Raw genomic sequence first — 21587 nt, forward strand, 5'->3', positions numbered from 1 at the left:
TAAATCATACTAACTGTACATTAGATCTTCCTGTTTTTGTTCCCCTGAAGTAGACGATGAGTCTGAGAAATGCATACAGAAGTAAATAAATTTTATTTGCCGTACTATCAATCCTACTGCTATACGTGATTGTTAGTTATTTAATTGTCAAATAAAATTTTATTCATTTTTATATTTTCATAGTCCAAACTTTCACACAATTTTATTGTAATTAATATCTACAAAGGGAATTAATTCAAGAAATAATTAATTAGGTCAGTGTATTTAATCATTTATTTCATATTGGAGGCACTGTCCTATAGCGATTGATTGATTAAGTAATTGATATCACTGACCTAATTAATCATTCAAACTTCTTGCCAATCAACATGCTGTGCTTCATTTTGCAGATAAGTACCTACTTTTTTATTTATGTTCATCCCTCTCCGTTCTGAAGCTGGCAGCACATACCCAGCTTTGTTCCCTACCCGCACACTTACAGTCCACTTTCTCTCGCAGCTCAGCACTGTGTGCGAATGAAAGAAAGTGGACTGCACATAATTGGGCAGGAAATGAAAGCAGAAGTGCTCCAGTGCTGGGGGGACAATTACATGAGCATTCCATAGGGTAAACATTTATTCACAAAATGGAGCATAGCAAGTTAATGAATTAAGAACACTGAACGGCATAGGGATGTTTTTAGGAAAAGTAAGAAAAAGTGAACTAACCCTTTAATGGAATATGTTAACACACCACAACAGTGTAAATCCAAAAACTCTCATTTTTATATTATTTAGAATTCCACATAGACTATTTACATTAGTCCCTACCTTGTATGATACAATGAAAGGTAGTTATGTTTTGGGCTGTGGAGGGAAAACCATGCAAATATTCCAAGCAAACATTGCCACTGGTAAAAATGAAACACAAGGAAATAGTAATAAGCACTAAACTAGTGTACAGTCCACCATAAAGACTTCCATGTGTGGAAATCTGTAAGGGTGTTGTGGTTATGCATCACTGCAAAGATGCTTCTTGTACACACTATAGTGTAGCCTGGAGGATCAACATTAGTTTCCATCATTTATATTAACCTTAGGTATATGTTTTGGCAGATCATACACTTTAAACCAGGGGTTTCCAAACTTTTGACTTTCCTGGGCCACATTGGAAGAAGACGCTTTGTCTAGGGCCACACCTCAAATGCACTAACAATAAAGCCAGTTGTACATGGCTATTTACTGATGTTTATACCCATGATCTTGTTGACAAAAAGATTCAGAGTAAAATGTTCTGTAAAGACCTTGTGTACAAAGGAGCTCAAAAGCGCATACAAGCGAACAATTCTTCTTCATTGCCAGTATTGCAATATACATGCATAAACGATGCATAAATACGCGTATGCGCGTAAAGTACTGCACTCAAACACAAAAGTTTCTATTTTAGTTTAATAGCTCTGAACGCACTGCTGTATTACTCATGTTTACACAGTTGTGTGTATGGTTCCATAGACAACAATGCATCTATAGTCAGATCAGAAAAACATAAAAGGTTCAATATCTGGTTTGATGGATGTAGCAGCAATTCTCAATGAATTCTCAAAATATTTTGGTTCTAATTTTGCTCCTCGTATGCTTCATTCTTGAAAATGATTGCTCACAAATATAGATGCTGCTGAAAACTGATGACTTGGATAAGACGGGATATTTTTCTTTGGGAAGCTAAAACTTATAAAAGTCCAGTAAAGAGACTATGTTAATTTTATCTTCGGCTGCATGTGTTTGCCGAGTGTAAACACATTTTTACAAAAAATTCCAAATAGTAAGTTTACGATGTTGTGTTGGACCACATTCAGTGCCGTCTTGGACAGCATGTGGCCCATGGGCCGCAGGTTGGACACCCCTGCTTTAAACTAAATTATGCACTGTCTTCACTAACTGGTTTCTGTATAGAGGCAGGGAGACGCTTGCCTCTCTTTGTACATTGGTCAGAGACTGGGGGAATAAAGTTCACAGTTTTTTTTTTGTAGTTTAAATCAGTGGAAGGTACAAAACTAAAATGAAAATCAACTCTGTTTAAGCACCTTTAATAGGATCTCTGTGGTTTTAAACATAGCAAGGGAAGCTGTAGACCATTTCCTGCCAAATCTTACTTTGTGATTTGTCATAATGACAGTAAAATATACTGACATGTTGTGACACCTGCTGCTGTATGCAAATGTTTAGAATGGCTATTATGCTACTTTGCTGAAATGTTACAATTAAGCTCTACCATTTAGGTGTTCACTTTTGTTATGGGCAGACCAGGAACGGACTGACAACTCATGGGGCCACCGAGCAATAGGGGATCATGAGGCCCCTGTATCCTTGCCCAAACTCCAAAAAGCCTATGAAAAAAGGTACCAGGGGCATCTCATGGGGCCCTCTACTGACCCCGGGCCCTCGGGCAGTGCCCGAGCTTCCAAATGGTCAGTCCGCCCCTGGGGCAGACAAAAAAGCTATCCCATTCATTATTGTTTTTTCTCTTTGTGTGTCTAAGAGAACAGAACTTTTCAAAAGCACTCAAAGTATTAAAAAAAAAAAAAAAAATCATTTATTGACTGCCTGTATAAACAGGGAGATTTGGCTCACCTGTAAATTCCATATCTTAGAGCCAAAATCAAAATACAGTGCAGTGCAACCCTTCAAAACAATATAAACATATCTACAATTTCAATCATAAATAAAGTCTCCAGAAAGTGAATATGTATAATTATATATAGAGTCCACAGATACAATGATATGGTGCACAAAAGTCCAAAAATGTAAAAAACCACCACAGTGCCTCCAAGTAAAGTATGCTTTGGGGCCAGTTCACACTGCAAGAGTTTCAGTTGCTTTTTTTCTGCATCCAAAACACACAGAAAGTAGGTTATATGGTTATCAGTGTCATAGTTCACATTAGTGCTTGCAATTCCAGTGTGTTCCGGTTGCAGAAAAAAAAAAAAAGTAGAACATGGTGCATTTTTTCTGCACAGAACTGTACTGGAATGCGGTAAAACATATCAAAAACATACCAGAAGGCAATAAAAAGTCACTGGAACGCACATGTCCCTATTTAAATAGAAGAAAAAGAGAGGGGAAAAGATTAATTGGAATGCATTAAAAACGCACTGGAACGCATAAAAAATGCATCAAAAATGCACCAGAATGTGTCAAAAACGCACATGCAGAAACGCATCCGGAATGCATCTGGACTGTGTTTCTATAGTGTGAACCGGCCCTTAATCAAGCACAAATTAAGGTGCAACTCAAACCCACATCAACAGTGAATAATGGCTACTCACCTCCCAGGTATGACCCCTGAATAAACAGTAAGGTTACAATGCCTTTGTCCCCTTCAGGGGTTAATCTTCTGGTGCAAACAAGCTTTCCTATCATCACTTCTGAGTGTGGGAACACATTCATAAAAAAGAAAAAAAGAGAAAGCCACTAATGTTCTCCTTTTTAAAACTTTAATACTTAGATTGTAAGCTCCAAGTAGCAAGTACCCTCCTAACCCTCTTGTATTGAACTGTATCATTGCTGTATTGTTTCCCGTTATATTGTAAAGTGCTGATCAAACTGTTGGCGCTATATAAATCCTGTATAATAATAATACTGCCAATGAGAATAAAATCCACCTGTACCAGTGCTAATAGGAGCGAATAAATATAAAACGGCTGAAAGCCGCTAGTAAGATGGCTGTGGGATGATGTCATGTGCGTGGCTCAGCCCCCCCCCCCACATAACGTGTTATGTCTTAAGGCAGGGCTTCTTTAGTAGTCTCCTATGTTAACCCTTCCTCTTCCATGCTATACAGTTAAGCTGAGGACCTCCGTAATGCTAGTCTGCTCCCAGTTGCTATGGGAGACGAACCTCTAGGGAGGGTGCCCAAATAGCAACCTCCTCACAACTAGAGGACACCTCACCTCACCCAGGTACCACACTTCATCTGATTGCTTAGTGTCTTAGAGGTCACTGTGTTCTCAATGGCAACAAACTTGTTATCCTTTAACATACTGGTTTGACGCTGTATATGCTTCATACCCCTCTAGTACTATTAAAGCCCCATTATGCACCCATTTGAATAGCTTCAGACCTGGCTTGAGACAAATGTTTAACAGTCTTTACTAGACTCCATAGTGCAAAACGTGGATACAGAACACAGAGTAAACTTTCCTTTCATAGCCCTGTCAATCAAAAGGCCCAGGCATACAGTTTACTATACAAGAGTCCATACATGGTGGCAAAGTCCTTTACTGGGCAGAAGAAGTCCTTTTAGATGCGGGTCAAAAATGGAACACACCGGAAAGTGCGGTATCCAGCAAAACAAATCCCCAGAGTTCTCCATGGGCAAAGCGGGACTCTTGGACCTCAGTCTTTCCCTAATTTAGATCACAGGTGGGCTGGCTGACGCTCTAAAAAGCCCACGCAATGGGAGCAGTAAAATTTCCCCCTTCGCAACCCAGCCTAGGCCAGATCCTAACTTATTAGCAGTTTCAACCTGCTTAAACACAGATCTGGTGAAGTGATACTCTGATAGGAAAAGAAGGAACACTATATCCTTAAGAGTGTAAGATGTAGAAATAAGCTGTCTGAACCACCTGGTGATGGTGGAGTGGGAAGCAGAATGTCCTCTACAAGAGCAAGAAGGGAGGATAAAAAGGGACTACGTTTTATGGGTAGAAGCAGTGGCTAGCAAGTAAACTCTGACAGACCTGACTACATCTATTAAGTGTAGGGAAATCTTCTTGGCATATTTTGCAGTGGGACAGAGGCAATGTCCCCACCTTAGGTAGAAAAAAAAAGGTCACTCTGAAATACAAGAAAGGGGTGCCAGCTCAGAAACTCACCAAACAGATGTAGGACCACTAGGAAGGCAACCTTACATATGGTGTCTTCCGGATGGATATCTGCTAAAAGGGGGTCTCTGGAGTGCAGAGATCAGTAGGGTAAGATCCCAAGGTGACATCAGAGGTCAAATTAGTGGTTTATATGAAGAAAAGTCCTGATTATGAACTGTGAAGGAAGAGGTTTTTGAAAAAGAATAAATAGGATAGAAACCTGAAGTCTATAGAACCAAAAACGCAACTTTGTGCGTTCAAAAAAGTCCCTAACCCTTTCCAAAAACGCACCAGGTGAAAGCGCACAGATGTGAACATGTCCCATAGGAAATCATTAGAGATGAGCGAATTATTCAAAAATTCGATTCGGCTGATTCGCCGAATTTGCGGGAGAAATTTGATTCGATGCGAATTTATTCGCCGCGAATTTAACTTATTTAAAGGGTTTCTAGGCTTCAGAGAGCCTTTATATTAGTGCAGAACACTGTACCTTTAATTTAAATGCCCTTGGAGTCTGCTGGGGAAGAGAAATAATACTGTCAGTCAGTATGACATGCAGATGAGTGCCGTCGATCTTAGAATCACCGCACACTTCACTCATTTGGGCAGTCACGGGGCACGACGAAGAAGAAGAAGAAGAAGAAGAAGAAGAAGAAGAAGAAGAAGAAGAATGAAAAGAAGAATGAAAAGAAGAAGAAGAAGAATGAAAAGAAGAAGAAGAATGAAAAGAAGAAGAAGAATGAAAATAAGAAGAAGAAGAAGAATGAAAAGAAGAATGAAAAGAAGAATGAGAAGAAGAATGAAAAGAAGAATGAGAAGAAGAATGAAAAGATGAAAAGAAGAATGAAAAGAAGAATGAAAAGAAGAAGGAAAAGAAGAAGAAGAATGAAAAGAAGAAGAAGAATGAAAAGAAGAATGAAAAGAAGAATGAAAAGAAGAATGAAAAGAAGAAGCAGAACAATGAAAAGAAGCAGAACAATGAAAAGAAGCAGAACAATGAAAAGAAGAAGAATGAAAAGAAGAAGAAGAATGAAAAGAAGAAGAAGAATGAAAAGAAGAAGAAGAATGAAAAGAAGAATGAAAAGAAGAAGAAGAATGAAAAGAAGAATGAAAAGAAGCAGAAGAAGAATGAAAAGAAGAATGAAAAGAAGAAGAAGAAGAAGGAAAAGAAGAATGAGAAGAAGAATGAGAAGAAGAATGAAAAGAAGAATGAGAAGAAGAATGAAAAGATGAAAAGAAGAATGAAAAGAAGGAAAAGAAGAAGAAGAAGAATGAAAAGAAGAAGAAGAATGAAAAGAAGAATGAAAATAAGAATGAAAAGAAGAATGAAAAGAAGAAGCAGAACAATGAAAAGAAGCAGAAGAATGAAAAGAAGCAGAACAATGAAAAGAAGAAGAAGAATGAAAAGAAGAATGAAAATAAGAATGAAAAGAAGAAGAATGAAAAGAAGAATGAAAAGAAGAAGAAGAATGAAAAGAAGAATGAAAAGAAGAATGAAAAGAAGAATGAAAAGAAGAAGAAGAAGAATGAAAAGAAGAATGAAAAGAAGAAGCAGAAGAAGAATGAAAAGAAGAATGAAAAGAAGCAGAAGAAGAATGAAAAAAAGAAGAAGAAGAAGAAGAATGAAAAGAAGCAGAAGAAGAATGAAAAGAAGAATGAAAAGAAGAATGAAAAGAAGAAGAATGAAAAGAAGCAGAAGAATGAAAAGAAGAATGAAAAGAAGAAGAATGAAAAGAAGAATGAAAAGAAGAATGAAAAGAAGAAGAAGAATGAAAAGAAGAATGAAAAGAAGAAGAAGAAGAAGAAGAAGGAAAAGAAGGAAAAGAAGAATGAAAAGAAGGAAAAGAAGAAGAATGAAAAGAAGAAGAAGAAGAATGAAAAGAAGAATGAAAAGAAGAAGAAGAAGAAGAATGAAAAGAAGAAGAAGAAGAAGAATGAAAAGAAGAAGAAGAAGAAGAATGAAAAGAAGAAGAATGAAAAGAAGAAGAATGAAAAGAAGAAGAATGAAAAGAAGAAGAATGAAAAGAAGAAGAATGAAAAGAAGAATGAAAAGAAGAAGAATGAAAAGAAGAAGAATGAAAAGAAGAAGAAGAAGAATGAAAAGAAGAAGAAGAAGAATGAAAAGAAGAAGAATGAAAAGAAGAAGAAAAAGAATGAAAAGAAGAAGAAGAATGAAAAGAAGAATGAAAAGAAGAAGAATGAAAAGAAGAAGAAGAATGAAAAGAAGAATGAAAAGAAGAAGAATGAAAAGAAGAAGAAGAAGAATGAAAAGAAGAAGAAGAAGAATGAAAAGAAGAGGAATGAAAAGAAGAAGAAGAAGAATGAAAAGAAGAAGAAGAAGAATGAAAAGAAGAAGAAGAAGAAGAATGAAAAGAAGAATGAAAAGAAGAATGAAAAGAAGAATGAAAAGAAGAAGACGAAGAATGAAAAGAAGAATGAAAAGAAGAAGAAGAAGAAAGAAAAGAAGAAGAAGAAAGAAAAGAAGAAAGAAAAGAAGAAGAAGAAGAAAGAAAAGAAGAAGAAGAAGAATGAAAAGAAGAAGAAGAAGAAGAATGAAAAGAAGAAGAAGAAGAATGAAAAGAAGAAGAAGAAGAAGAATGAAAAGAAGAATGAAAAGAAGAAGAAGAATGAAAAGAAGAAGAATTCCAGTACAGCAAAAAGTGTATCTGCAGAGAGCTCCGCTATTTCTGACAGTTCTCTGACAGTTCTGACAGTTCATTTACAGCGGTTGAAACATTGTATCTATTTATTTCCGAATAAAAACATCTGTATCCTAAATGGAAACAAATAGATACAATGTTTCAACCGCTGTAAATGAACTGTCAGAACTGTCAGAGAACTGTCAGAAATAGCGGAGCTCTCTGCAGTGACACTTTTGCCGGCTGATCGGGGAAAATTCGATTCGTGCATCCGAAGTTTGCTAAAATTCGGATTCGATGCGAATCGAATTTTTCCTAATATTCAAAACGAATTCCACTTCGCCAAGTTCGATTCGCTCATCTCTAGAAATCATGTTAAATGGACTGTACTGCATTTCTGCAAAACTCTGCAGAAAACGCTTAGGTGTGAACCTAGGGTTAGGGCAGTTCCACTTCTGGTGCCCCCCTGATGGTTTATGTAAACCACTGCTGTGCCATTGTCCAACTGCACCAAGACTGGGGGTCCATTTTATGCACAGATAGTGTGAGGTCTCCACAATGTTGATGGTGAGTCCTAAATCCGCTGAAGACCATGTCCCCTGAACAGTGAAGTTGTAAATCCCCCCCCTCCAGCAATCAGTAAGGGTGGCATCCATTGTCACCACTTTCTAGGATGTGGAAAGGCTTTCCCAACTCCAGGGCAGAGTTGAAGACTCACCAGGCCAGTGAGACGATTGTCTGGTTGCATAGACAGGTTCAGGGAGTGGACCTGTTTGTTCCATGACATGAGATGCTGAGTTAAAGAGTCCTGGAGTGGAAATGGAGAAAGTGAACTGTCTTGAAGGAGACTACTATTCAGCCCAGAACCCTCATGCAGAAACAAACTGAGGAGTGCCTTTTAGATCTGAGGGTTTGTGTGGGACTTTAAAAGGTAACCTTTTCTGGAGAAAGGAAGATTCTGGCTTGGGCTGTGTTCCAGATTAAACCCAGGAACTCCAGATAATGTGAGGGCTACAGAGCAGACTTTGAAAATTTGATTTACCAGTTGAAGGTTTGAAATAACTGAATAGTTCTTTGTACACTGGCTGCAAATGCCATGGAAGAGAAGTTCTTCAGTAAAAGGTTGTCCATGTACCCTGTCACATGAATGCCCTGGGTCCGCAGAAGAGCAAGAAGCTGGGAAAGTACCTTTTGTGAACCTGAATGGTAGTGCTATATATTTGAAGTGCTGGTCCAGAATTGGCCGAACACACCCATTTGATTTGGGGACTGTGTAGGTTTTGAATGAAAACCACAGGAAAACCTCCCCCCCCAAGGAATTGGTATCAATACCATCCCCCCCGGTGACAAAAGTTGTCACAAAGTGGGCAATAAATCTGCTTGTTTTTGTGCTGATGCTTGTAGATTGGAGGGTAGAAGCAAGAGGGGGCAGAGATGGCAAATCTATTTTGTACTCCTTCAAAATAGCATACTAGACCCAGAGGTTTGGAATGTCTCGGGTTCACTCCAATATCCCTGTGTACTCTGATAGGTAGTCTGCTTACCTTGAAACTGACCTCTGATAAATAAGGAGTCCAAAACAGGCAATATCTGACTAGGAAGAGGGATACTCCACATCTCCACCCAAAATTGGAAGAACTGGGATCATTTCATGGAGGCCCATGCACAGAGTCAACGTACTATATGCCCCTCAAATCGGTAAAAGCTAGAGGATCTAGTGCTCTCCATTTTAAAATCAATATTTAACAATAGAAACAAGCTTTCAAACAACTCACATAGTAACAGGATGAAAAGCAACATCTCTCTTTAAGTGCTAGTTCACATATATTAAGTTTTTTTAATGTTCTTACCAGAATACCCATATCCGTCTGGACAATTAACTACCCTCAGTTGTACGCGGCCATGTGGGCACACGACCATGCTGTTTTCAAATCTAACAGATAGTACGGGGAGATTTCTCCCCGTATTACCTGTCAGAGGGAGGGGGGCGACGGACGGTGGCTGCGGCTATGGGAACATGTTACATGTTCCACTCTAAAAATGGGTGGAACATGTAACATGTTCCAAAGGTGAACTTATCTTTTAACAGATGGATCATGCCCCCCCAGGCCTGTGTAGCACCCTGCATCTAACTCATTGTGCTGCACTACTTGGCTAGGTCAACACCAAACCAAGGACCTAGTGCTGCAAGCAACATTATAGGCAAGCCCTGTAACAGCTTCCTGGAGGGATCCAGGTAGAGTCCACCAAGGAGCAGACCGAAATCGATTCAGATGAATTTAGAACGTTGCAAGGTGGAAGCTGCAGTAGCCTTGTAGCAGCTAGAAGACTTGCTAAAAGAGTCTTAATGAAAAAATAGCACAGACAGACAAATAGATAGATATGTTATTGTATAAATACAACAAGCTTTCACTGAGGACTATTGCTGCAAGCTGTAAAGACATAAATAACATTCTATTCCATCACTAACCACTTAAGCAGCTCATCTTAACTAAAACCATAAACCTCATACACACATCCCCACCTAAACACACCACCCTTTTTATACAGTAATTCTTAATAATAAGGTATGAAGAAATGGTTTGCTTCTCTCAGAGCAGAGAAGAAATCTGTTCACCTAAGGACATTAGCAAAACCCGATACTTGCTGCGAGTGGGAGGGGTTATGCTAGGGCTGTCTTTACAGCATTATTTGCCAGTGTCCAATCACCTGAAGGTAGCTGCATAACCATATGGTCTAAGACTAAGCTCCTGTGTCCTATAAAATACAAATAAGAAATGGCCATATTATATGACCTCAGTATAATTTTATAGGAAAAGTTAACTGGTTAAATCTATGCACATTTTAGAATAACCAATACTCTAACACAGCTGAGGTGTAAAATTTGCACTGGTTGAACTTGCTGCACTTGTACTCCTTTTCCAACCTTTACTACTATTTGGTATATTCAATTTGCCAAGTTAATACATTTAACAAACATCTCACTATGAGAAGCATTTTACCTGCTCTTGCCGTCGTCTTCCCAGCTGAGAAATTTGGGAAAGCATTATTTGCTGGTCCAGCAGCTCTATCCTCTGCTGCCTTTGTATGTCAACAGTTGCTCCCATCCCAATACTGGCCTCACCGACAGGCTCGGCAGATGAGAATATTGGTTCTACAGTATGGGAGAAGATTTTTGCTATGCCATTAGGGATGTAAAGAACCTGCTGAACACTGAGAACATTCTTCTTGTACCAAAAGCCTGAAATCTGGAAAAAGAAAACCCATAAGTAATAAAGAAAAAAGTCAAGTTGGTTTCTAGTATTAAAAAAAGAAACACATTAAAAGGACACACAAATCATAGTGTGTTCAAACAAACATTTACTGATATTATTTTTAAAAATCCCCCAAGGAAAACAAACAAAAACATGTTAAAAGCCATAGGTTGCCACCCATGCAATAAGTCCATCCATGAAATTTCCTTCCTACTAAATATTCCACGGTCAACTGTTAGTGGTATTATAACAAAGTGAAAGCAACTGGGAACAACAGCAACTCAGCCAGGAAGTGGTAGGCCACATAAAATGCCGGAGTGGGGTCAGCGCAAGCTGAATCGCACAGTGCACAGAAGTCGCCAACTGTCTGCAGAGTCAATGAGCTAAAGACCTCCAAACTTCATGTGGCCTTCAGATTAACAGAACAACAGTGCATAGAGAGCTTCATGGCCAAACAGCTGCATCCAAGCCTTACATCACCAAGTGCAATGCAAAGCATCGGATGCAGTGGTGTAAAGCATGCAGTCACTAGACTCTAGAGCAGTGGAGACGTGTTCTCTGAATTGACCACTCACACTTCCCTGTCTGGTAATCTGATAGACATTACTGGGTATGGCGGTTGCCAGGAGAACGGTACTTGCCTGACTGCATTGTGCAAAGTGTAAAATTTGGTGGAGGGGGGATTATGGTGTGGGGTTGTATTTCAGGGGTTGGGCTTTGCCCCTTAGTTCCAGTGAAGGGAACTCTTAAGGCATCAGCATACCAAGACATTTTGGACAATTTCATGCTCCCAACGTTGTGGGAACAGTTTAGGGATGTCCCCTTCCTGTTCCAACATGACTGCGCACCACTGCACAAAGAAGGTCCATAAACACACGGATGAGCGAGTTTGAGGTAGAGGAACTTGACTGGCCTGCAGAGAGTCCTGGCCTCAACCCTATAAAACACCTTTGGGATGAATTAAAGACTGTGAGCCAGGCCTCCTCGTTAGACATTAGTGCCTGACCTCACAAATGTGCTTCTGGAAGAATGGTCAAACATTCCCATATAGACACACTCTTAAATCTTGTGGACAGCCTTCCCAGAAGAATTTAAGCTGTTATAGTTGCAAAAGGTGGGCCAATTCAATGCTCCACCCTATGGACTAAGCTGGGATGCCATGAAAGTGCATGTGCGTGTAGAGGCAGGCACCCCAATACCTTTGGCAATATAGTTTGTGTGTGTGTATATTTATCTATCTGTCTATCTATATATATATATATACACACACATACATAGTTGGTTCCATATATATTTGGACACAGGCACAATTTCAGTTTTTTTCAGGTATTTACCAAAACATATTCAAGCTATAGTTATATAATTGATATGGGCTGAAAGTACACACTCTCATGTTCAATTTGAGGGTATGTACATCCAAATTGGAGCAAGGGTTTAGGAAATACAGCCCAAAAGTAATTGGACAATTGAATCAAAAGCTGTTTCATGGCCAGGTGTGGGCTACGCCATCATTTCTTCATCAAATAAACAGGAAAAAGGTCTGGAGTTGATTCTAAGTGTAGTATTTGCATTTGGAATCTATTGCTCTGAACCTACATCATGCGTTCAAAGGAGCGTCCATGCAAGTGAAGCAGGCCATTGTAAGGCTTCAAAAATGAAACAAATCCAGAGATAGCAGCAACATTAGCAGTAGCCAAATCAACAGTTTGGTACATTATGAGAAAAGAAGAATACACTGGTGAGCTCAGCAACATAAAAAGGCATGGAAAAAAAGTGTGGAGAAGGCTTTGAACAGCTCATGAGTCAAAGTACACAAAGTCCTCTGTAAAACATGGTGGAGGCAGTGTGATGGCATAGGCATAATGGCTTCCAGTGGCACTGGGTCATTGGTGTTTATTGATGATGTGACAGAAGACAGAAGCAGCCGGATGAATTGTGCAGTGTTTAGAGATATACTTTCTGGCCAGATTCAGCCAAATGCAGCAAAGTTGATTGGATGGCGCTTCACAGTACAGATGGACAATGATCTAAAACACACTGCAAAAGCAACCAAGGAGCTTTTGAAGGAAAAGAAGGAGCTGAGGCAGTTTCTCCTCCCTCAGCTCCTTATATAGCTGAGAACAAAGGGTATTTGATAACTTATATAAAAGGGGGAAAAAAATGTATTTATAATGTTTTTTTTTTATAATGTTTTTTATATGTATGCACAAATGTTTTGCCATTCATTTCTATTTTAAACTGAATGGGATGTTTTATAAGGTGAGCGTTTAAATATACTTTAAAGCTTCTACAGCCTTCCTCTCTAGCTGAACCAAGACATACTAATCAGGCTGGAAATGCATGTATTTTTACTAGAGAGTAACATATAGGGGGAGATTTACTGAAACTGGAGTGTACAAAAACTGGTGCAGCTCTGCATAAAAACCAATCAACTTCCAGGTTTTATTGTCAAAGCTTAATTGAACAAGCTGATTGGCTGCCATGCACAGCTGCACCAGATTCTAAGTGCTCCAGTTGTAGTAAATCTCCCCCATAGTTTTAGAGACTAAGGAAAGGGAAAGAATTTTCAATAAGAAAGCAATTACTCTGGGCTTCAGAAAAATAGCAGCCTCCAGTAAGATGAACCTTTTTTTTGGGCGTTGTGAGTCCCGCGATTTTGTTTGTGTAATCGTGGCACATTTGTCACATGGAAAAACACTCCATGATCACGGCAAAAATGTGTTTTCAGGTGCCATTGAAATGAATGGCAACTGAGCACACGATTACGCATTTTCATACTTTTACAGTGCATTTTCAAAATGTGGACAGAATCGCATAAATTTCGCCCGCGATTTGAATAACCCTAGTGTGAATTAAGCCTAACTTTCAGAGCAGTGGAATGGAACACTTTTTTCTGAGTCCTAACTTGCTCTGTCTTCCCCTGCACTACAGTGCAAAACAAACAGTTTCATGTTCTGACTTGCACTGCCTGGATCGCTGACCATCTGGCTCAGTCTTTACAGAGTAGTAGAAGAATTAACACGTGTGTGCGTTGTGCTGTTGGTGGAAAATGAGTAACAGGAATCTGGAGCAGAGAACTGTATGAGCAGAACTGCTTTTCTAAACTATTTGGATTGTATTTTTAGGGATCATTCACAAAAGGGGTAAGGACTGCCATTACGCTGAACAGCGAGCCATGGTCAGATTGCTTATCAGAGGCATTTGACAGGCAGTGAGGAGGCAATATGTTGCCTCCTCTCCACCTGTTTTAAACCCCTAAATGCAGGACTGGTATGCCACAACCACATGCAATGCAAGCAGTTGTGAGGCGGTTACAGCATGGCCTCATTCACATTAATAGGCAACAGGGGGTATAAATCCTGCCACAGCCGCAAAGCAGAGAATTGTGGCCACAACATGTGTACAACCCCAGCTGATGCCTCTGCAGTTAAAGTGGGAACAATTTGGGGTGGTAAAAATGCTACTCTAACTTGTGTTGTGAGCAAGCCCTTAGACTGGGGTACCTTGAGGCTGAAAATACTTTTAATAAGAACTTAAATAAGGTTAAGAAACACTGATCTGGGTGGTATTTATTATACATTGAATTGTGCCCCACACTACACAGAACGTCCGAAAGTGAAACCAAACTAAACAGTTTTCAAATACTAATAAAAAGGTAATTATTAGGCATACATGTGTGTTTTTATTGGTAATGCCCTAGACATACAATACTGCTATACAGTTGTATTTATTTTCAATAAAAAAGGGATAGGAAAAATAGCAATAAACACTAGAAGGAAATATTTCACAACAATGTCACAGTTTCCTCTTTCTGAGCCACAATACTATGAAAAATGGTATGCAGTGAATTCATGCTAAGAAATTAAAATACTGATTCATAATAGTTTGAAAACACAAAAATGCAGGTAATATACCAAGGAATAAGGAGTCTGATTTTGAACTTACAACTTAAACATTATTAGCTATGTTTGTATCAGTAGGACATTAATAGGTTTCCTAGCTGGACATGTGGTTTTTGAAGTATTATTCTGTAGAAACATGCTGCTTCCTGTTTTGATGCAGTAATATCTTCCTTTTACTAACTGCACCCAAACTATGTCTTAACACTGTCTTAATCACACATGTGAGAATGTCTTTGAGGCAGTAAAATAAGAAAGAAAAAAAAAACTCTCCTTTTTAAATATATGTGTTGATACATAAAGATCAATATCAGCTTGGGTGTGCTAGAAAAGGGTGTAGCTTGATCACATTTCCCACCACGCACACACACACTATTGCCAAAAGTATTGGGACACCTGCCTTAACACGCACATGAACTTTAATGGCATCCCAGTCTTAGTCCGTAGTGTTAAACATGGAGTTGGCCCACCCTTTACAGCTACAACAGCTTCAACTCTTCTGGGAAGGCTGTCCACAAGGTTTAGGAGTGTGCCTATGGGAATGTTTGACTATTCTTCCAGAAGCGCATTTGTAAGGGCGGACAAAAAGGCCTGACTCACAGTCTTCGCTCTAATTCATCCCAAACGTGTCCATTCGGGTTGAGGTCAGGACTCTCTGCAGGCCCAGTCAAGTTCCTCCACCCCAAACTCACTCATCCATATCTTTATGGACCTTGCTTTGTGCACTGGTGTGCAGTAATCTTGAAGCAGGAAAGGGCCATCTCCGAACTGTTCCCACAAAGTTGGGAGCATGAAATTGTCCCAAAATGTTTTGATATGCTGAAGCCTTAAGACTTCCCTTCACTGAAATGAAGGGGCCATGCCCAAGCCCTGAAAAACAATCCCAAACCATAATCCGGCCTCCACCAAATGTTACACTTTGCACAATGCAGCCAGACAAGTACCGTTCTCCTGGCAACAGCCAAACCCAGACACGTCCATGTGATTGCCAGAGAAGTACGATTTGCCACTTCAGAGAACACGTCTCCACTGCTCTAGAGTCCAGTGGCAGCGTGCTTTACGCCACTGCATCCGATGCTTTGCATTGCACTTGGTGATGTAAGGCTTGGATACAGCTGCTCGGCCATGGAAACTTATTCCATGAAGCTCTCTACGCACTGTTATTATGCTAATCTGAAGGCCACATGAATTTTGGAGGTCTTTATCTATTGACTCTGCAGACAGTTGGCGACTTCTGCGCACTGTGCGCTTCAGCATACGCTGACCCCGTGCTGTCATTTTACGTGGTCTACTACTTCATGGCTGAGTTGCTGTTGTTCCCAGTTGCTTTCACTTAGTTATAATACCACTAACAGTTGACCGTGGAATATTTAGCAGCAAGGAAATTTCACAGATGGACTTATTGCACAGGTGACAACCTATCACGGTACCATGCTTGAATTCACTGAGCTCCTGAGAGCGACCCATTCTTTCCCAAATGTTTGTAGAAGTAGTCTGCATGCCTAGGTGCTTGACTTTATACACCTGTGGCCATGGAGGTGATTGGATCACCTGAATCCAATGATTTGGAGGGGTGTCACAATACTTTTGACAATAGTGTCTGTTTATAATATATATATATACACACACACACACACACACACACATACATACATACACTTTTTTTTTTTTAAAGCTCAGTTCACCAGAGTATCTGAAGCGGTCATCAGATTAACACTGCATTGATTGTGCAATACCCTGTACACATGGGGACTGTTTACTCCACACTCCATGGCTGATTGCATCCATTAAGCCAGAGATTCACTATGGCTTCTCCATAACTTCATCCCAGGTTTGCCATGCATTGCTACACTTTGCTAAGGGTCTCTGAGGCTGGTCCCATTACCTGCTACCTTTATATTTATTCATATTGATGTGTCATCATATCCATCAATTATTGGGTTTCCTCCACAATAGCTGTTTCGACAGGAATAACGGTCTGCCATATCCCTACTGCCATTGTTACATTGAAAGGTGCACCAATCAGGTGCTACCAATATGCCCCGGTACTGGGTGATTATATTCAGTGTGTGTATGAACTGGCAGTTGGAACATTACTTACTGTACTATCTGGTTTCACAGATTGAAATCAATGGACAATCATATGATATGTGTCAGGCACTCTATTGGACTTTGATAATTCTCATCTATTATCTGTGCCATATCTATGTTATTGATGCCTCATTTATCAATTGATTTGTGTCACAGTAACATACAGAATTAACTCACTCCCTGCTTCTCCACATTATATATAGCACCCGCGGTGGTGTAGAACTTATCTCGATATGAGGTTACTTTCAAGATGGGAGAATTAGGCAGGTTTGAGTGATCTCCACCCTAACTGGGGAGTCATCAATCCATCAATCATTCATAGGAATATCATCTATGGCCTCAAGCAATATTGATAACCATATATATTTATTATCTATGTCATTATTCCTTATTGCTATGATTGCATTCACTCTCCTTTTTGTCCATCATTTTTTCTTGATCTTATTCCTGTCCTTTTCCATCAGTGTTTCCTCTATTTTTCCATCTACATTATTTCCATCCTTTCTTGTGAGTGTACGTGTGCATGTCAGGGGAGCTGGAATCCCAGAGCGTGGGCCGTCTTCTTTTATGATAACGTTGTCATTTTATCTGTCTATGTGAGGTGGAGGTGGTATATAATTTTTGCTAGTGATTTGATTTTTGTCTAGCTGCTGTTTGTCCTTATTGGAACCTCTATGCCAGTGGATCTCTTTCCCCTGGTTTCCCTTCCCCTTACTAAATATTATACGGTTCCGAGGACACCACTTTTGAATTTAGTGAATCGGCAGCATTACATTTTTGTGTAATATTTGAGGTACCCAATTTGGGACTCTATTACATTATATTTGTACTATTTTTGTGAGGCATCCCAGTTCTTTTTATGCTATTTTGCTATTCCCAAGTGCCCTGCCTGATAATATTTCTGTATGTCAGGGACTGTGATACGCCTTTGTAGTCTGAAAGGTTGGCCATATGTATCAGATTGAGGACTTTTGTGGTATTGTTGCGAGCTTCACAAGTCAGTATAAAGCCCACTTGGTCAAGGTTTGTCAGATTGGTCAGATTTGGTTAAATGCGAGTGGCCAGGATTTCCTGGTCCACGTTTAATAAAGAACTACCGCAAAATGAGGGGTCTTTGCCCTCTTTGTGAATGACAGAAATGTGGGCCCATAGGCAATCTCATGTCCCAAAGCATTAAACATTTGTACCATGTGTGAACCTAATAGGGGTAGGAAGAGCTGGTAGTATCTGAGTGTATAGCTGTCTTGGCCTGGTGCTTTGCCAGGCTTTGAGGAGCCAACAGCCACTTGCAGTTCTTCCAAAGTAATTGGTTTCTCCAGATCTTTGTGGATTTGAGCAGATAGCCGGGAGAGATTCTGCTCTCCATGGCAACCATAGAAGATTTCCCCGTGGTAAGGTGATCAGATATCTGTTGCACATCAGTGCTCAACGCCTGGAGTTCCTGTTGATAAGATTCGGTCATGCGGAGGAACAAGGCCTCAATATAGGTCCTTGTGGGGAGGGTCCGAAAGAGCTCTCTAATCTTCGCATAGGGAAAAAGACGCTGCTGGGAGGGAGATAGAGCCCATTAGATGTGAAGTCAGTGCCGCGGGGAAATCTAAGTATGTATCTGAACAGGATGGAGCTGGGGATGCAGCTGGTTCTGGCAGTCTCAGCCATGCCACCACGAGGATCTGCCATAATGGCCTGGGGGCTGGAGGCCTGGGTACCCAGGAAAAAAAGTTTTGAAAGCAGATCAAGCAGCAAGTCCTGTCTTTTACTTTCCTGCGCACTGTGCTTATGCTTGGGCTGAAAGGCTGTTAGGTGAGAGTGTAATGCCGGAGGGAGACGGGAGCTCAGGAGAGGCACATCTTCACGCAGCCATGTCTAAGCCATGCTCCCAGCACATTCTACTTCTAATGTATATTCGTTTTATACAGGGCAAATATGTCAAATGACTAAAACTTTGTGGAAGTATGTGGTTTTCAGAAGACAACCACAGCGATTGAGAAACATATTAGGGTGGGATCAAGGACAAAGAAAAAAGATGAAGAAAAAATATAATTTCCACATACAACTATAACACTCTAATATGAAAATGGTGGTGTATGCTGTGGTTATTTAAATATTGTGATATGCGATTTGATTATTCTGTTTAAACATAACTCACATACAAAATCCTAGCCAGGCAACCTTGAGAACTGTTCTAGCCTGTCTGTATATTACCCTGATCAGTGGAAAACTGTTACAAGATTTTTCACTTAAACTCTTTTACATGCATGTTGTTCTGTGGTGCCCTCTGAACAGCAACCTGCGTTTGGATTGCTTTTCAGAGGGCATGTGACAGGCAGTAAGGAGACATTGCATCCTCACCTTCTACCGTGCATTTCATCCCCATTGGATACAATGAGCAAGTTTAACAGGTGCCACTGACAGTCAAAGTTTGCACCCATGTTAAAAGTGCTGCAGCACAAAGCATTGCAGCCATGGCATGTGCAGCGATACAGACTGCCAAGCTGTATTTTAACAAACTGGGGTGGGAGGCCAGCCAGAAGAGAGGTAAAATGGTGGAACTACACTTAGAGCCAAAAATATTGGCACCCCTGCATTTCTGCCAGATAATGCACCACTTTGTCCAGAAAATTGTTGCAATTACAAATGTTGAGGCATTCTTATGTTTATTTCTTTTGTTTGTATTGGTATGACACAACAAAACAAAAAGCCAAATCTGACACATTCCACGCAAAACCCCAATCATAGAGTGGACAAAATTATTGGAACCTCCTCAAAATTGTAAGAAATAATTGCATTCCAAGTTTGTGATGCTCCTTTAATTTGTATTTAAACTTCATTGTATAATAGAACAGGTGCTGACAATCTAGAAATCACATCGGCAAACAGATAAAATGGTGAAAAATTTAGCCTGTTGTGTGTCTCTGTGTGCCACATAAAGCATGGAGAAGAGAAAGAGCAGCAAAGAATTGTCTGAGGATTTGAGAACAAAAATTGTGGAAAAGCATGGACAATCTCAAGGTTACAAGTCCACCTCCAGAGATCTTAATGTTCCTGTGTCCACAATGTGAAATATTGACAAGAAGTTTACAGCCGATGACACTATAGCTAATCTCTCTGGACAAAAGAAAAAAATTGATCAAAGTTTGCAAGGATTGTTCGAATGGTGGATAAAGAACCTTCAACTACCAGACAAATTGAAGCTTACCTTCAGGCACAGGATACAACTGTGTCAGCTTGCACTATATGTCGCAATCTGAAAAGGGACGCTATATAGCAGGAGACCCAAGAGGACACTACTGCTGACACAGAAACGTGCAGTATGCCAAAACTTACCTGAAGAAGCCAAAGTCCTTTTGGGAGAATGTGCTGTGGACAGACGAAACAAGATTACAGCTTTTTTGGTAAAGCCCATCATTCTATTTTCATAAAAAGAAATGAGGCCTTTAAAGAAAAGAATACAGTCCCTACAGTCAAACGTGGTGAAGGTTTACTGATGTTTTGAGGTTGCTTTGCTGCTTCAGGCACTGGATGTCTTGACTGTGTGTATGGCATTATGAGATCTAAAGACTACCAAAGAATTCTGGGGTGTTATGTACAGCCCAGTGTCAGAATGTTGGGTCTCCATTAGAGGTCATGGGTCTTACAGCAGGACAATGGTCCAAAGCACACATCAAAAAGCACCCTAAAATGGTTTCAGACAAAGCGCTGGAAAGTACTGAACTGGCCCTGATCTAAATCCCATAGAGCACCTGCAAAGAGATCAAAAAACAGCAGTTGGGAAAAGGAACCCTTTTAATCTGAGAGATCTGCAGCAGTTGATGAAAGAAGAGTGGTCCAAAATCCTAGTAGAGAGGTGTAAGAAATGCATTGATGGTTACAGGAAGCGATTGATTTCAGGTATTTTTTCCAAGGGCTGTGCTACCAAATATTAAATTGAGGGTGCCAAAAATTTTGCCCAGTCCATTTTTGGCATTTTGGGTGGAATGTGTCAGATTTGGCTTTTTGTTTCTCCACTTTTTTGTGTTGTAACAATGCAAACAAAAGAAAAACACGAGAATTTCTAAATATGTGTAATTGCAATGTTTTCTGGCGAAGTAGTGCATTATCTGACAAAAATGGCCAATATTTTTAGCCATGACTGTATATATATTGTGGTCAACAAGACAACGGTTGGGCTGTATTCACACTGGCTATTATTATTATACAGTATTTATATAGCGCTAAAAGGTTTGCTCAGCGCTGTACATTATAGTGGGGAACAGAACATGAGACAATACAGTAACAATACAATACACGAGGGGTTCGAGGGCCCTGCTCTTTCGAGCTTACAATCTAGGAGGGGGGGGGGGATAGTGGTACAGGAGGAAGTAGCTGTGGGGGATGGAGTGGTAGGAGGAGATCGGCTGTTAGGTGAGGGCGGGGTAGGCTTCCCTGAAGAGATGGGTTTTCAGGGTGCGCCTAAAGGTGAGGAGGGTAGGTGACAGTCTGATGGATTGGGGTAGTGAGTTCCAGAGGATAAGGGGAAGTCCTGGAAAAGTCCTGCAGTCGGGCGTGGGAGGTGGAGACCAGGGAGCTAGAAAGTAGGAGGTCTTGTGAGGAGCGAAGATTACGGGTAGGGTGGTATTTGGGTATCAGGTCAGTGAGGTAGTTTGGGGCAGCATTGTGAATGGCTTTGTATGTCTGTGTTAGTAGTTTGAATTTAATGCGTTGGGCAATCGGGAGCCAGTGGAGGGAATGACAGAGGGAGGTGGCAGATGCGGAGCAGTTGGTAAGGTGGATGAGTCTGGCCGCTGAGTTCAGGATAGACTGAAGCGGGGATAGTCTGCGACGAGGTAGGCCGGTGAGAAGGGAGTTGCAGTAGTCCAGA

General features: G+C 40.3%; 1 protein-coding gene across 3 annotated transcripts in view; it reads right to left on the minus strand.

Annotated features, from left to right (window-relative positions):
- The window catches only part of UBAC2 (UBA domain containing 2), a 199886-nt gene that overhangs the window by 12021 nt on the left and 166278 nt on the right, over positions 1–21587 (minus strand). For all 3 annotated transcript variants that reach the window (XM_089679961.1, XM_089679959.1, XM_089679960.1), the window contains one exon: positions 10485–10730. In XM_089679961.1, coding sequence (XP_089536087.1) covers positions 10485–10730 — 246 coding nt within the window. The remainder of the gene's footprint in view (positions 1–10484; positions 10731–21587) is intronic.

This window comes from Staurois parvus, unplaced genomic scaffold (assembly GCF_062004578.1).
Source record: "Staurois parvus isolate SC_StPar_1 unplaced genomic scaffold, SC_StPar_1.0 ptg000233l, whole genome shotgun sequence".
In the NCBI taxonomy this organism is placed as follows: Eukaryota; Metazoa; Chordata; class Amphibia; order Anura; family Ranidae; genus Staurois; species Staurois parvus.